Source organism: Mus caroli, unplaced genomic scaffold, assembly GCF_978045245.1.
Source record: "Mus caroli unplaced genomic scaffold, Mus_caroli_1 scaffold_2, whole genome shotgun sequence".
Lineage (NCBI taxonomy): Eukaryota > Metazoa > Chordata > Mammalia > Rodentia > Muridae > Mus > Mus caroli.
The window spans coordinates 103,158,368-103,174,337 of record NW_028227257.1 but is presented as its reverse complement, the minus strand read 5'-3'; the positions used below and the strand labels follow the sequence as shown (position 1 = coordinate 103,174,337).

The 15,970-nt window shown below is 41.4% G+C and overlaps 1 protein-coding gene across 3 annotated transcripts in view; it reads right to left on the bottom strand.

Moving 5' to 3' along the window:
- Positions 1–3,619: 3,619 nt before the first annotated feature.
- Positions 3,620–15,970, bottom strand: part of Sestd1 (SEC14 and spectrin domain containing 1) — a 96,916-nt gene continuing 84,565 nt past the window's right edge. For all 3 annotated transcript variants that reach the window (XM_085834744.1, XM_029472050.2, XM_021150523.3), the window contains 7 exons: positions 15,708–15,822; positions 14,239–14,398; positions 10,001–10,082; positions 9,214–9,336; positions 8,476–8,667; positions 5,555–5,676; positions 3,620–4,326 (listed from right to left, as the gene is read on the bottom strand). In XM_085834744.1, the coding sequence (XP_085690870.1) occupies positions 4,197–4,326; positions 5,555–5,676; positions 8,476–8,667; positions 9,214–9,336; positions 10,001–10,082; positions 14,239–14,398; positions 15,708–15,822 (924 nt within the window). In that variant the 3' untranslated portion in view covers positions 3,620–4,196. The remainder of the gene's footprint in view (positions 4,327–5,554; positions 5,677–8,475; positions 8,668–9,213; positions 9,337–10,000; positions 10,083–14,238; positions 14,399–15,707; positions 15,823–15,970) is intronic.

Here is a 15,970-nt window from a genome sequence, read left to right as displayed (position 1 = left end):
CTAATGGTTGTCTCAAGTCATGTCTACCTCGATATTGGGAGATCCTACAAATATCCTCAGATGTATGCTCTTGTTCTATAGCTTGTTCCTTTCTTGCTACACTCCAACCATGCCTCTCTTTGGCTTGCTAACTAGTGGAGTAAATGGAGTTGCCTAATGCCCTGTCAAACCCAATATAGATGCTATTTGTGTCTTGTCTTCTATCTTACTGTTCTATCATCTTCCCACAGCAGGGAATGTGCCAGCTTTAAAGCTTCATTATACTGATGAGGGCACCAGCTCCACCCTCAGGATGTAATCTGAATGCGTATTCCTTTATCCACTGGTGAGATGGGAGTAGAGGTGAAGAGTGCAGGGATGAAGGGGGTAGGGGTAAAAGGAAAGGATAAGGGGTAGGGGTGAAGTAGGTGTATGGAGCAGAGGGGATAAACACTGTGTCCTCTCTTCCACTCCATGAATGTCACTTGAGACAGCAAGATTAAAGAACACTATTTTCTACTCTGAAAAAGATTATAGCAATGATACTGTCCACTGTATATGCCCCTTTAGTTTTCAATACTTCTGTAAATTATTACATTTTGTTATTGAAATTGATGACTTGTGCATTTCGTATTTTAGAGTCTCAGGATATTCACTGACATAAGGTGATTCTGAGGAATCAAGGAGTGTCAAATGGTATTCACTTTGTTTCACCAAGACATTTGCTGGCTACATATAAGAAAAGACTTTCTGCTCTCAAGCAACAATGTTTATGTCTAGCATTGAAAGTTAACACTGGTGCTGTTTGGCTTTCTTCATACCATCTTTTTTTAACTCTGGAGAGCTTTTCTTTTGGGTGCATAATCAGAGCACCATCGCACAAGTCTTGCTGTGGATAGCAGACTACTTATGGATGTTTATTTTAGCCTATACTTTCTCTACAACTCAAGAGCTACAGCATTGCATCAGCTACTGTATCTTTAGTTCTTAGCAGCCATCCTGCTTTTATTATGACTCAGTGTGCTTTGGGTAGGATGGGAGATGTGCGTAAAAACACACAATCTCTTCTGACAAGTACTTCTAGCATATAAAAGAAGGCTGATGGTCTCTACCAAAGTATCCTGTGCAGTGGGATGCATTCATGCAAAGGGGTTTAGAAGAGAAAATAAGATTTGCTTAGCAACCTGTCATGTTTTCACTGAGAATGGGTCACAATACTAACAGCATACCATCTATCAACTGAGAATACTGCAGTGACGGACACATTCCGAGTAGATAACATCCACAAGCCACTTTCAATCCTAGTGAAGTACGAGATCCAGCCCACTCTCCTGTACTGAATGGAAGCTAACAGGATGAGCTCTCACCAAGATCACTAATGACTCCCCTGTAAAATAAGGTCAGAACGATGAGAACTGGGAATGCAGCCAAACTGGTCTCAAAGGAAGTTATCGTCTTTGCATCACAGCTCTGCCGAGTCAGATATGTACTAAGAGAAGACATCAAATTGCCATTGTCTGCTGAGTTTACACAGGAACAAAGATCGGCACTGGCAAAAAAGAAAAAAAAAAAAAGCCAGACACAAAAGTTACCTAGCTAATGTGTCAGTCAACCTCCAGAAGGGTTAAAATAATGCAGGGGCTGTGGCATTGAACCAGTAAGAAGGAAGTATTTCTTTTTAATGACATTTTAGGTCAATGTCTGTATTAATAGAACAAAGGCCTGAGATTTCACACAAACCGAAGTCACCTCCTTCATATGCCCTCTAAGTGAACTGTGACCACATGAGGAAAGTCAGTTTGGGGCATTGCTGGGTTTTTATTCATAACTCTTAACTCTTGTGTATCTATAAAGATAAACCCAGAGAAAAGGGATCCACATTTGCCAAAGAAGAGCGACTATGTCCATTCTGTGTATCTGGTTCCATTTAACTTTCAAATCAGACATGGCCTTTCCATGGTTTGTCTTACTCCTCTTTTTGCAGGGAAGAGGGCTTAAGATATATGAAAATTAAATTGAAATTATGCATCCATGAGCTGATGGCATAATTACCAAGTCAAATAAAGATACTGACGATGCTGAAACTCAGTAAAAAGAGATTGATACTGAATATAAACAATATCTAAAAGTTCCACGTCTAAGGATCTAAAACATCAGACACACTCCATGGACACAGATTTACAAGTCAGTTCTAATGCTAGGAAAAAACAAACACTGTTTAAATAGACCTCAGACTGCAGTAGTGGAGAGATTATTACTAATGCTTACAAAGGAACACAGGTGTAGGACTGAGCATGTTACACACGAGCAAAGGTCTAGGCACAAGACATGTGTGTCACCCCCAAGAGAACCTTATGATGTAACAGGAAAAGGTTAGCACCATCATGAAGACTGAAGAAAGAATCACAGGAGCTCCTATGTACAGGAGGAGAGCCCCGAAGAAGGGTTATCAAGTATAGAAAGGACTTCTGGATGGTCTCAGAGGCAGAGTAAGACATGGGGAGCAGCTGAGGTTTGCCCTGGACATTGTTGGCACCATTAATCAAAACTACTAAGGAAGAAAAGGCAAGTAGGATATGCTTTCATTTAGGGGAGAGGACCGAGTCAGCTGAAAGCTATGCATTTTGGATCAGACGTGAAATGCAGGACTAGGGATGGGATGCCCAATGAGCCAGAGCGGAGGACAGCAGCACAGTGTGCATGTGCAACAGACCTAAACCACGCCCTCACATGGCAAGAGAGCACCATTGAGGGATGGAACACTGTTAGGGAGAGAGACTAGAAACGGAGAGAAAGGGAGGTGATGTGTCAGAGAGCAAAAACATTCAATTCGGTACCCAGAAGACTATGGCTGATTTCAAAAGGGCTGTTTCCTGTGAAGTGAGGCGTAAAGCTGACTGAAAGGTGTCACAAAGTGAGGATGAGGACGGATGAAATTCATCAAGGCTGGCAGAGAAGAAGGCTGGAGAAACTGGCTTGAGCATAGGAAGATATGTGATCGTCTTTACAGACCAGAAAAATAAACCAGCATACGATTCTTTGCATAATTTTGTACTGATAAGCCCAGTTATTTTCACCTTAAAATATATTCTAAAATTAAAATTAACACAATGTTAAAGTATATACATTTTATAACTTAATACAAACATAAAAGCATTACCATTTTATGACAAATTTTATTTCTAAAGATCTATACAGTTTTTGTGACTATACTTCAGGGTGATTTTTTTGCCTCTAATACCATGAGATATTAAATATTATTAACAATTTCTGCTTTAGCTCCAGAGTGATTGCTGTGATATGAAAGATTACATTGAGTAAGTATGTATACCTTCATCTTTAGCCCTCCTTCCCCGAAGACAAAGTGTCTTCAGGGTGGTTAATATTCTGGACACCATTTTTCAAGAGAAAAGTTTAAAATAGTATTCTATTATTATGTTCTTAATGGTCTAAATTGTTCTTCACAATAAACATGCTTGTTTTTTATTATATACACATGCATACATATGAAATTCTTGCCTAAAATACATGCAGTCACCATCACAAACAATGATTAACCCTCCTTACAATCCTAAGAATGCCCCGTTAGTAAGGCACTCGTGTTTAGAAGCAGGACGTAACTACCAAATTAAATAAGATGTTTAAAGAAGATTTTTTATTAAGCACAAACAACTTTTAATACATTATGAATACAATAGGAAAATGTCTTTCAATGAATATGATATATCAAAGATCTGAAGGGTTTTTCTTCATATAGACAATAAAAATAATCAATTTTGAAGAATTACAAAGTAAAAATTTGAGGACACCACTATTCACTAACAGTCTAACTATGGTCAAAATATCCTACATCACCTGGGGAGGAAGGGCAGCCATGTTTTATAGAGAATTCCTAAACTCTGATTAGCACCATTCAAAGCTTAGTATTGGTTGTTTGGCTACAAACGGACAAGTCAGGTACGGCATGAAAGCGAGGACTCAGTGCGGTGGTTACAGTTCCTTCTCATAGGATACCAGGAGTCTACAGTCTCAAAGCATGTTGTGATCATGCCTTGGTAGTGGAGAAATGTTAGCATTTAGAGAGAGACACGTGTTGTGGGAAGAAAGGAGGCTTATCCTGCTGTGAAATGCATCTTAATGAGCTGTGGCTAACCCCAGAGTATGCCAGCAGCCAAGAATGTGGGCGTATGACCTGCAGATCTGCAGGAGCTGGGACATTAGCTCTCCGTGGTCACCAATTCGGGATGTCTCAGCTGCTGCCTTTTGAGACTGACCAGTTTCATTCTGTCTCTGATGTGTTCTGCAGTAGAAGCCATGTCACTTGGACTCCCAAAATATTGTTCAGTTCTAAAATTAGAACACACAGAAATCACACAGGTTAATACAAATTCATTTAACTGTACCAGGTACATAAAAGCAGATGTTATAAAATATGACATGACCTTTGAGTACAAACTAGTTCATCTGGGGCACAGTGACTTGTACCTATAAACCAGTTCTGCTGGGGTTGCTCTTTTGCTGCTGGTAAATCATATGACACTAAGCTACTTTGACAGTTCAAATCCAGGTATCCCTAGAGATTTTCTCAGTATAGACTATGAATGGTATTCTTCCAAGGGAATAAAATGGTAATTTTTTTTCAATATGAGTTCTAAATACTCATTGGAAGTTCGTGACATAGCAGTATGTCCCTTGTGTCTCATTTAAGTTCTGTCTATCTGTTTGGCTCCAGGAAGCCCCCACTGCTGTAACCTGAAAAACCACAATTATTCCACCTGCAGCTACAGCTGCAGTCACTGCTGGGCGGTAAGAAAAGGAGCCAAGACTTGGGCCCTGGCTTCTATCTTTTCCTCCATCACACTTCCACAAAGCGAGAATACCTTACTTCTACCTGATGGCGTGGTTTCTCTATTGCTTCAGTTACATTTCCTTTGCCCTACCTTTCAGTGACTCACTGACAAGGTCTGTGTCTCCAGGCATGAAACTCTTTGATTCTTTGCCTGGCTTACTTCACATTTGAAAATAAAATACAGGGTGCAGACCAGGGCCTAGTAACTCTCCATATGAAAAGCCCAGGATGCCTTAGAGCTGGGATAAGATGACAGGTTTGGAGATGGACAGACCTGAGACTGTATCCTAAGGCCAACACCTAGACACTGGGAACCCCTGGTCTCTAGCTTAATCTGATCCTCAGGTCCTTCAGCTCTACATCACGAACCATCAGGGTCTATCTGGATTAGCAACAACGATGAGAAGAGCTGAAGCCGCTTGACTGGAGCATCTCACGAGGTCCCAGTCCTTCCCAATCCTCCCACTGAGTGAGGCCCACGGTCTCAGAACTCCCGATAATCATCCCAGTTCAGGTTCCTGGCCCACGTCTCCAACTAATCTGTGATCATCCATCTACAAGCTGTGAAGATGCAAATCTAAGGTCAGCCACACCCAAACGTCACTGCTGCTAACAGTGATCGGGACTTCTCAGTTCACGATGATTTACTGTAGGAACTGAAAATGTGGACCAAAATGCAGAGACTTCGCTTTCTAAAGAATAGACTGATAAGAACATGCACCATACCCGTCGGGGTAAACCACGGGGATAGTGAGTCTATCCAGAAGTGATTTTCCAATTGCTTCAATTTCCTCAAACTGTTCCTCATCATTCATTGCTTCAGGCTCTTCTGGGCAGTCTTGCAAAATCTGTAGCAGACAGAAGGGTGGCACTAATCAAGAACTGTGAAAGGGACTTAGTCCTGTGCAAAGTCTGCAAGCTGAAGAAGGTGTTTGGTTCCATGCTTGGTGTCTTTATAAGCACCACTGTACAAGACTGGTAAAGAAATTATAATCACAAATGAAGCATATTTCTAGTAAAAATATATAATCAAAAGTACAAAAACATCTATGTCTGTTTCTAGGGGAAAAAAATGAATGAAGAACTATTTGGAAAGTGAAGGGAGCCTGTGCGTAAGAAGGAAATAATTCATCTCTATCTTATTAGGCAGCCATTTACTAGACATTTAATGGGATGTTTATTTAGCAAAGTCAAGTGTGAATGTCAGACTCTGTTCTTAAGGAGCTTACAGACTTGACAAGTCAAAGAAACTGAGCTAAACCAATACAGAGCCTGTAAACACATCCTGTGAAGACCTGCCGAGCTCCTTTCAGCTGTAATTCTACTGTTAGAACTCAAATATAGGAAGCTGTCCCATCTTTGAAGACCTTTTACTCTTCTGTTTTGTTTTGTTTTATTTTTTTAATTTAAAAATTCAAAATTTAGGGCTGGAAGCTGTCCCATCTTTGAAGACCTTTTACTCTTCTGTTTTGTTTTGTTTTATTTTTTTAATTTAAAAATTCAAAATTTAGGGCTGGAGAGACGGCTCAGTGGTTAAGAGCACTGGCTGGTCTTTCAGAGGACAGTACCCACATGGCAATTCACAACTGTCTGTGACTCCAGATCCAGAGCATCCATCATCACACCAGATATGTATCTGTTACATGTGTCTGTGCAAGTAAACAAAATACCCGTATATATAAAAAATAACATAAATCTTTAAAAGAAGAGAAATACCAACTTTTTATTTAAAATGTATAGACTTTCTATAGAGTTCTTGATTTTAAAATATCATCACACATAAAAATAATCTCCTAAAATATTATCAGTGGTGTTAGAAACTGTAATGATTTCTCCTTCTGATACAGGTGGGGCACTGTGCCCCAAAAGCCAAGGTGGGCTTCAGGCCCTACACTGGCTGCACAGGCATGTCCACCCTATTCAAGCCCATTAAGCACAACATGTAAGGTGAGCCACACATTGTGTAGTAATGAGAATGTCCACTGAAATAATGAGTTGATAAACAAATCAAGCCATCCCCTATCTTCTTTTCATCCTTGTTAGGCCTTCGTTTGTCTGCAGTTTGTTATTCCAGGCAGGGTATCTCTCTCTCCCTCTGTGGCTCAGAGGCAGGGTATCTCTCTCTCTCTCTGTGGCTCAGAGGCAGGGTATCTCTCTCTCCCTCTGTGGCTCAGAGGCAGGGTATTTCTCTCTCCCTCTGTGGCTCAGAGGCAGGGTATCTCTCTCTCCCTCTGTGGCTCAGAGGCAGGGTATCTCTCTCTCCCTCTGTGGCTCAGAGGCAGGGTATTTCTCTCTCCCTCTGTGGCTCAGAGGCAGGGTATCTCTCTCTCCCTCTGTGGCTCAGAGGCAGGGTATCTCTCTCTCCCTCTGTGGCTCAGAGGCAGGGTATTTCTCTCTCCCTCTGTGGCTCAGAGGCAGGGTATTTCTCTCTCCCTCTGTGGCTCAGAGGCAGGGTATTTCTCTCTCCCTCTGTGGCTGAGGCAGGGTATCTCTCTCTCCCTCTGTGGCTCAGCCTGCCCTTGAAGTTGTGGTCTTCCTACTTCATTTCCCAAAGGACTGAACCGACACACTCAATGTCTGAAAAGGTCAGTGAGTGGGTGAGAGAATCAGCTATGGCCACTTTTAACCGTGTGTGTATCAAACATGATGCCTCGGTCCCCGAGGTTCCTCGTGTCACCAGTTCTGTCCTGCTATGAGGCGGCAGCCTAGACTTTCCACATATTATTGCATATTGAAAATCCCTACATATAAATCCCCACTGTAAGAGATCAATACAAACGTAACTACCCAATTTGCTTCCTTTTTGAATGGAATGTTCTCAGCTACTGTGAGGAGAAATGGGCTCTATCAAAAACTTGTCCAAATAACACTACTATTTTTATAGCCAGCTTCTATAACTAATGACATAAAACTATAAAACAGAACTTCCAGAATCTTTGAAAATAATCATGAAACAAAAGGATTTTTTGTTTGTTTTTTTAGTTTCATTAGTTTATCTGGCCAGCCTTTACCTTAGATTATGCAATCACAAGGTAACTTTTAAAAACTTTCTGACAATTTTAAAAATGTAGTTGCTAAAACAATTTCCTTTCCTGATCCAATGACAGAGCCTGACAAGGTGACAGCAGAACAAAGACAGAATCCTGGACCTGGATTGGGCTGTGTGGGCAAAGAGAGGGGAGGGGAAGGCAGGCCTCCAGTAGCTCTGGAGTCCTCTGGCAAGCACTGCAGCACGGGGTCAGCTCAGGAGACTGAGTATAGATTCCCCTAAGACAACACACACATTCAAATGAACCTCAGCAACAGAACAACTAGGAAGAGTAACACACAGAATAACCACAGAATCACAATATTCCAGTTAACATTTTAAACGCTGGCAGCTTTTTGTTAAGGGACTACACTGGGGCTGGAGAGGGCTCAATGGTTAGAACACTATCTACTTTTCCAAAGACCTTGTGCTCAATTCCTAGCACCCACATGACAGTACTGTTACTGTCTATGACTCCAGTCCCAGAGGAATGTGACTCCCTCTTCTGGCCTCCAAAGGTACCACATACATGCAGTGTACAAACTTAAATTCATGCATACACGTATACACATAAAATTTTAAAAAAACAAACAATCAAGTTTTTCAAGCCCTTGCCTACCTTCTCAGCATTTGAGTGAAAGGCAATAGCCATGTCCAGCCTGTGCACTCTCTCCTCAGATGCTACTGTAAACTGCTTCCACACTCTGTTCAGTCGAGGAAGTGTGTCCCCTGAGGATCGGGAAGTACAGCGCAGAGACTGGCACAGGACAACTGTGGCCTGAAGCAGCTGTCTGCCATAGTCGTAAGTACTCTAGGAAGGAAAATAACCACCGAGATAGAATACAAGAATTCAGATGGGGGGGAAGGGCGGGGGGTGAGGCGTGTGGCAGCACTATACATCAATACTACACAGTCCAGTGACCTCAGAGATCTGATGGTGACCAAAAGGAGGAGGTAAAGTTAGCTATATACTTTATATTACATCTAACAAAGTAAAATATAACCATGTGAATTCTGTATTACAGAAAATACACAAACATACTCTCAATCCCCAAACAATTCTGTATTACTATGCTAATTCTAGTGAGATACTAGGAGTGTCGCTTTTAATTTGCTGGTATCACACATTGATTCTGTGAATTGTTAGATAGTCCACACAATAGCACAACATATAATACTACACGCAGGGCACAAAGAAGCCCTGCAGTCAAGAGTGAGTGTATGTCCACCAAATGGCCTTTTCTTAGCTCTGTGTAGCAACACTGACCTTCTTAGAACTAGTAGGTAAAGTTACACCATAGTCTTGCAGAAAGCTATTCACACTGTGCACTTGTAGAAAAGAAAACAAGTTCTGTACCTGGGCAACATCGACAAATTTTCTGTGTTTTTCCAGTAAAACCTTCGTTTCCTGAGCGTCATCACCCAGCCTGATGTGGGTCTTCAGCAGGGCATCCAGAAGTTCACTCAGCCATTCTACCGCCTACATGAAAATTCAGAATAAAACCCGACTCATAATTCTCTTCTTGCATTGAAATATGACATCTGTGCAGAACTTGCTTCTGTTTGGTTGGTTAGTTCTTTAATTCTAACTTTGGTTTTAGCATTTATTCGATGCCATGCTCTATGAACTAATGATCTCCTCTGCTCCTCAAACTTCTGCCTCAAAAGTCAAGGCTGGACCTTCCAAAGAGAAGTGCTCAATGTAACCCAGCATCATGTGACCCAAGGCCATGGGGTCCCTGTAATAGAGTTCTGCTGGGATCTGATGTGATTAAGTAAATTTCTGATACCAAACACATGATTATATCAAGTTTTTTATGTAGTACTGAGTATTCTTTTATGGGGTGAAAGCAGGGTGCTTCACTAGCCTTCATTCCAGGATAGGGCTAACAACTGAATTGACAAAGATAATTAATAAAGATTACAGTCTCTAAATCAGCAGAGGGTTTTGCTGAGGGGTGAGTCAAATGAGATCAGTTAACTAGCTGAGCACCAAGCTTATTCTCTACAGGAGAAACAAGAGCCTGATGTCATACACTGACGTTCTTAGACCACAGGAGTCCACTTTAGTTCAGTAACTTTCTAACTTAATCTATAATGAAGTAAATCTAAACCAACCTCCTACGTGGTTAAGCAGGCCTTACCTGTGAAGCATCCTCTTCACATTTAAACAGCTGCACCATCTGAAGCATCTTCAGCCTCCGCACATCTACCATGTCCTCACATCTAATGGACCAAACACAAACCCAGCTTATTATTCTGGGTTCGGTGATTGTCTGACATGCGTGTTTAAGGAACACTAAGGTACTTAGTCCTACGCTAAGAACTGCAACTATTTTGTACTGACTTGTCAGAAGTTTATGAATATCTAATCTATTGTCTATGTTACATCAAGACCTCAAAATACCTGGAATGATACTGAATGACAAACCCTCTTGAGGATAGCATGGATTCTGCAAAATATTGAAGCAAAGCATAAATGCAGTAGTCTACCAAAACCCAGAGAAACTTCCATTGCCAACTTTATTAACCTAGCTTCAAAGATAAAAGTGTAAGAGTTTAGACGATAATGTTTCTTGAAATTTTAATTAATATATCTTATCAAATTATATTAGCTGAAATAATATTAAATTCTGAATTTAAGATGTTTATGTATACTTTTTAAAAAATTAACCCACAGATCTTCTGAGCCTGGTCTCACTGTGGTCAGCACAAATAATGTAGAGAGCAAACTCTAACAGTGTCTCCGTGTAACTAAGGTCGGGCCCATTTCTTCACTCCCATGCAGTCCCGCCCGGGAGGAAGCAGGAAGGGAACTCTTAGAAAGCCCCACATATCAGAAACAAGCAATTCAACAGGCCCCAGGCTCTACGGTCAGTGTTCCTGAAGAGTGTCTAATGATAACCCAGAACCAGCTTCCACCAGGCTACTTTTTAGGTAAAGATTCTCAGTCTCAGCCTAATGCTACAATACAGCTTCTTAAGGTAAGTCTACAAGCAACAGAAGAGAAATAATGATAATTGTTTCCAAAATACAAAACAAAATATCTACGACACATTAATAATAAAGATGATTAACACATAAAAGCTCGAACATATTTTGTGTCATTGGGGAAGTAAGACAGCTTACATTTAAATTGTATGTTATCAAAGCACACAGTGTCACTTTGGAAAATGTTCCTGGGGAGTGAATTTTAGATAGGTAAGATGATAAAGACTGTTACAGACCCAGCAGCTTTGTGGGGGGTGGAGAGAACACGCGACTCACTTGCCTAGCATAAGCATCCACTGGACAGAAAACAAGAAGATAAGGAAGTCCTGGATGCATGAAAAACACAACGTATTCGTGAAACAAAGCAAGTGGAATTCTGTGGAAGTTATGGACACTAAGACTACAGAGCTGAAGGCGGCCTCCCATGTGATCCTAGGGGCACAGCTTCATCTCAGAAGACAGCCCCAGTGTAATTCCATCCAGCACATAGTCTGACGAGAGTAGTCCACAGTTAGCCATCTCCAGCCAGCTTCCCTGTCACAAGAAGTTCATGCCTCCACCCCACAGAAGGCGTGCTGAACACTGGCATCAGACCCTTGAGGCCCCGAAGCTGTGCTGTTGTTGTGAATGGAAGGCTGATAAGGAATATCACTTTAAGATGGATAATGGTGAAAATAAGCACCAGCATCAACAACAGCTTAGACCACAAGGCTAAAGATGAATCACAAACAGCCCAGGCAGCACTGGTAAACTATAAGGCATTCCAATTAAAGTAGCTAAAGTAGTGGAGGCAACTGTGAAAATATCTGTACAAACAACAGCTGGGGCCTTTAAATCACATCACCTGTGGCCTTCAGGCTCGTGCACAGTTCAGGGCCTGTGCATGTCAGTGGACAGCATCCAGGAAACAAAACAAACAACAACAAAAATCAAAGCAGAATGGAAAAGACTTAAAACCATCAACATCAAGATCAAAAGATCAAGAGTCTGAAGCAAACAAAAGAAAAAAAAAATAACAAACAAAGAACCCAGTTCCATTGAAGGTATTAAGACAACACTGTAAGCAAGTATAGCGAGGAGGGGTTCTCGTCACAAAGTGGATGCCAAGTTCAGCAGTTACCTCAAGAATGGCCCCCAGACGATAGACCAGGGGGCTCCTTGAGATCTCTGGCAGTGGAGGAGGAAACGCTTTACAATAATCTACCTTCACTTCACCGCAGCAGCAGCAGCGGATACCTGGCTGTGTTTTTTTATAATGTGAAGCGAGAACTTTCCTCAGCGTAAATTTTCCTTTGGTAAATGTTGCCCAGACCCCACTGCCAAGGGGGTGCTGTCTAGATGCCTGTTCCATTTTCAACGACAGAAATACACTTTTACTTGGCCTTAGACATGCATGGAAGGTAAGGACAGGACACAGCAGTAGTGGGGCTCAGACCTGGAAATGGTGCAGAGACAAAGTAAAGGTATAAAAGCAAGTCAACGGTTTCATCTGATTCTTTTTCCTTTCTTATGTATATGCATACACAGTAGCTGTCCTCAGACCCACCAGAAGAGGGCATCAGATCCCATTACAGATGACTGTGAGCCATGTGGATGCTGGGAATTGAATTCAGGACCTCTGGAAGAGCAAGCAGTGCTCCAGCCCTTCATCTGATTCTTGTAAGTGAACAGATTACTCTTGTCTGCAGCAGCCTGATGGGCAGCAAGGCCCAAGGCAGGAAAGAACAAACCTTGGCATCTGATTGGGTGTAAGAGAACAGGAAGATTAAAGACTCAGAGATAAATCTTAAATTTGGTAGCCGACAGCAACTTGAACAGGAAACTAGGAAAGAGAGCAAAGCTTGGGGGGAAAGGAATCTGATCTAGACAGAGTTGGTTTGAGGGGAATGTGCCACATCCAACTCGAGGTCCTCTGTGGTATCCTGAGTCAGGGAGCCTTTGGTAGCTAGCAAGCCCTGAGTACACAGGGCACACTCAGAAACAACACCCAGAGAGGAGAGTGAGACCCATGAGCCCTGGAAGTCACAACTTTAGCAAGAGAAAGAGAAACCAGAAGGGATGGAGCCAAGAGGGTGATTTGAAATAAGACACAGATGTCACTGACTTTCAAAGAGACAGCACCAACTGTGTCCACTGCGATTCAGAATCAAGCAGGTCAGGTCCAAATATTCTGATTTTCCTGAGACTGAGCATTTATTAGATACAATGATTAGAAGTTACTGACACTGGAACGAGAAAGCAGACAGGGATTATGAGGGCAGAAAAAAATAGAGGGATAGAAAATGACCCAGAGAAGTAAGGAGCTCGGGTACACCTGCACAGGGCTGAGCTCTGAGAACGAGTGGGGCCATCAGAAGACATGGGCTGAGAGTGAGCAACCCTCCCATGCCAGTTCTGGGTACACACTTATTATATTTCCTATTGGAGATCTAAGCACTCACAGGAGGAGCTAGAACCAGGCTGGACCAGAAACAATGCTGGAGTGAGAAGACAGGAGGGTGTCAGAGAAGCCAGAGCACAAACACGGTCGGTCTCACCCTAAAAGCTGCTGGGAAGGACCCTGCAGGAGGGCAGGGTGCAAAGGAGTCCCCTGTCCTGCAACTCTTCATGATGTAGGATGGAAATTTCTGTAAAATTTCCTATGACTTAAGTTTGCATGTGTGCAATATTCCATACAACCATGTCAGATTACCTTATCTGTGCCTATTCTTGCCTCTGTAATTTTAATCTTTTTACTTTCTAACACTTCCAGGTCACTATTATAGACTGAGTCTCTAGACCAGTGGTTCTCACTGTCCTAACGCTGTGATCCTTTCAGTTCCTCATATTGTTATGACCCCTAAGCATGAAATTATTTAGTTGCTACTTCATAACTGTAATTTTGCTACTATTATGAATCATAACATAAATACCTGCTATGTGACCCTCAAAGGGATCATGACCCACAAGTTGACCTTAAAGCCTTAAATTCCTGTTAGTCTATCAAGGAAAACAAAACTGGTGTCAGCCCACTGTCTAATCCTACAGCCAACACAATATTGGATATATTGCATAAGAAAATGAGATACAGAAACAACTAGGTAAGACTTAACAGAACTCTAAACTAAGAAGACAGAAAAAGCACACGCCTCCGAAAAAGGTCATCTTAAGGCAAATATGAGTATCTAAGAATAACTAAAATCTTTACAACCAAGTAAAAGGGAGAGATGCCTCTTCACCTAATGAATTAGCATTAGTTGTCAGAACAATTACACAGAAATTGTCACACTCACCTCAAACCTACTCTATACATAGCATATAACAGGTAAGAGATTTGAGTTTGCAAAATATAGAGTAGTTAACTGTTGTCATGTTATCTTTATAAAATTTAACATTAACATTTAGACTTTGCCTTTGTTTCCTAAGTTGCATGTCTTCCATCACTCCTTGTATGTGGTCCACGTTTTCTTTATTTTCAATAGTTACATCCTTGCCATAGGCCCAGGAAGCCTGGTTGGAGATCTGATCCAGGAGACCTTGACCTTTTTCTCGTAAGCCTTGCAATCCTACATCTAAAACAAACAACAGGGGATTGAGTCTCTTAGCAAGGGTGCTTCCTCCCAACAGCTAGACATGGGTTCTAAATGTAGACTCTACACAGGGACATGCCAGGATGCAGATCTTTGACTATCTCAAGCAACAGAACCTTTAAATGGGGCTTAACTGGACCTCTTTTCCACTTTGCTAAATTCTCCCTAAATGGAATCTTCAAAGCACACATCTGCATAGATGACTATTGCTGAAAACGAGAAGTATGAGAGTCTCTAGTCAGCAAATACTATTTTCTGTTTTTTTTTTTCCTCTTGCTTTTGTGTTCCATTTTTTAGGGAACTAGTGCACATATTTTGTTTAAAAATGTATAATATTTGTGAGATTGCAAAATCTCTCACAATATTTGAACAGAATAAAAGGATGAACACTAGCTGTGAGTTGCAGCTCACATGCCATGGGAAACACCATTCAGGATGTACTGACGCCAAATTAGACACGTGCATAGGAGTTCTCTTTTGAGAAAAAGTGTGGCTCAAGAAAACTTCTGATACTTTAAAAGCACATTTGGCATATGAAATATTAAATAGTATTATGCACACCATCCATTAACAAAGGCTGTAAGCAAGTAAAACGTCAATACAAAATGCTTTTTAAACTAATTCCCTGAAGTTGTTTTCATAATGAGTTAATTTGGCTCAATCATATGTCATCACTTTCTACGACCTCCCTCCCTGTTCAGCGTCTTCTCCATTCACTCCTGCTGTAAAATGCCCCTTCTCAGCCTTACTTCCCGCTAGGAAGTTCACTGTTTCCTACTGCACACACATGGGAGGGTCCTGATGCCAAGTGTCAGAGGTGGACTGATAGAACTGGACCACACTTTCCCTTTGAGATTACTCCCAGTGTGGAGACACAAGGCACAGAATCAAACCAACTATTTTTTTTCTCATGGTTAGAATATAGCAACAAATATAACAAAATCACAGAATAAAACACAGTTTAAGGCATGCAGGTTTTGCCATGGAACATTCAAAAATATGGTTTTGGCATGCATTACACATAGATGTCCCTGGACTATGCAAGACATAGCACCTGTAGATTGACTGAGTAACAGAAGGTAAAGGCCCAAGGAAGGCAGGCCTGAACAATTACAATGGAAAATAAATGCTTTAGCATAAATTATAACCCTTCAAGGAATGAAACCTCTTAATACTTTGTTTCTGTGTCTACTGCAAACGATAATTAGTTCAGTTTATAAATTAACTCTCTAACCATGGTAATATTTTTACAAAGAACTCTTTGGTTTCAGCATTTTTAAAATCTGCTTACCAACACTTTTCAGCTTCTCTTCAAGCAGTTTTAAAGTTTGCTGAATCGATGCTCCATCAGCTGGTGCTACATCTACGCACAACATCCCTAATAAGCCGTCCAACTGCTGAGACAACTAAAGCAGAGGGACAAAGAGACAACCCTGATGTAACCAGCAGCTCAAGTCGTCAATGATTAATGAGGTCATCACAGATACACTTGGAAAGACTATGCAGTTAAAAGATAAGGATGAGTAATCAGAAAGCAGGTTATCTAGAAGATGG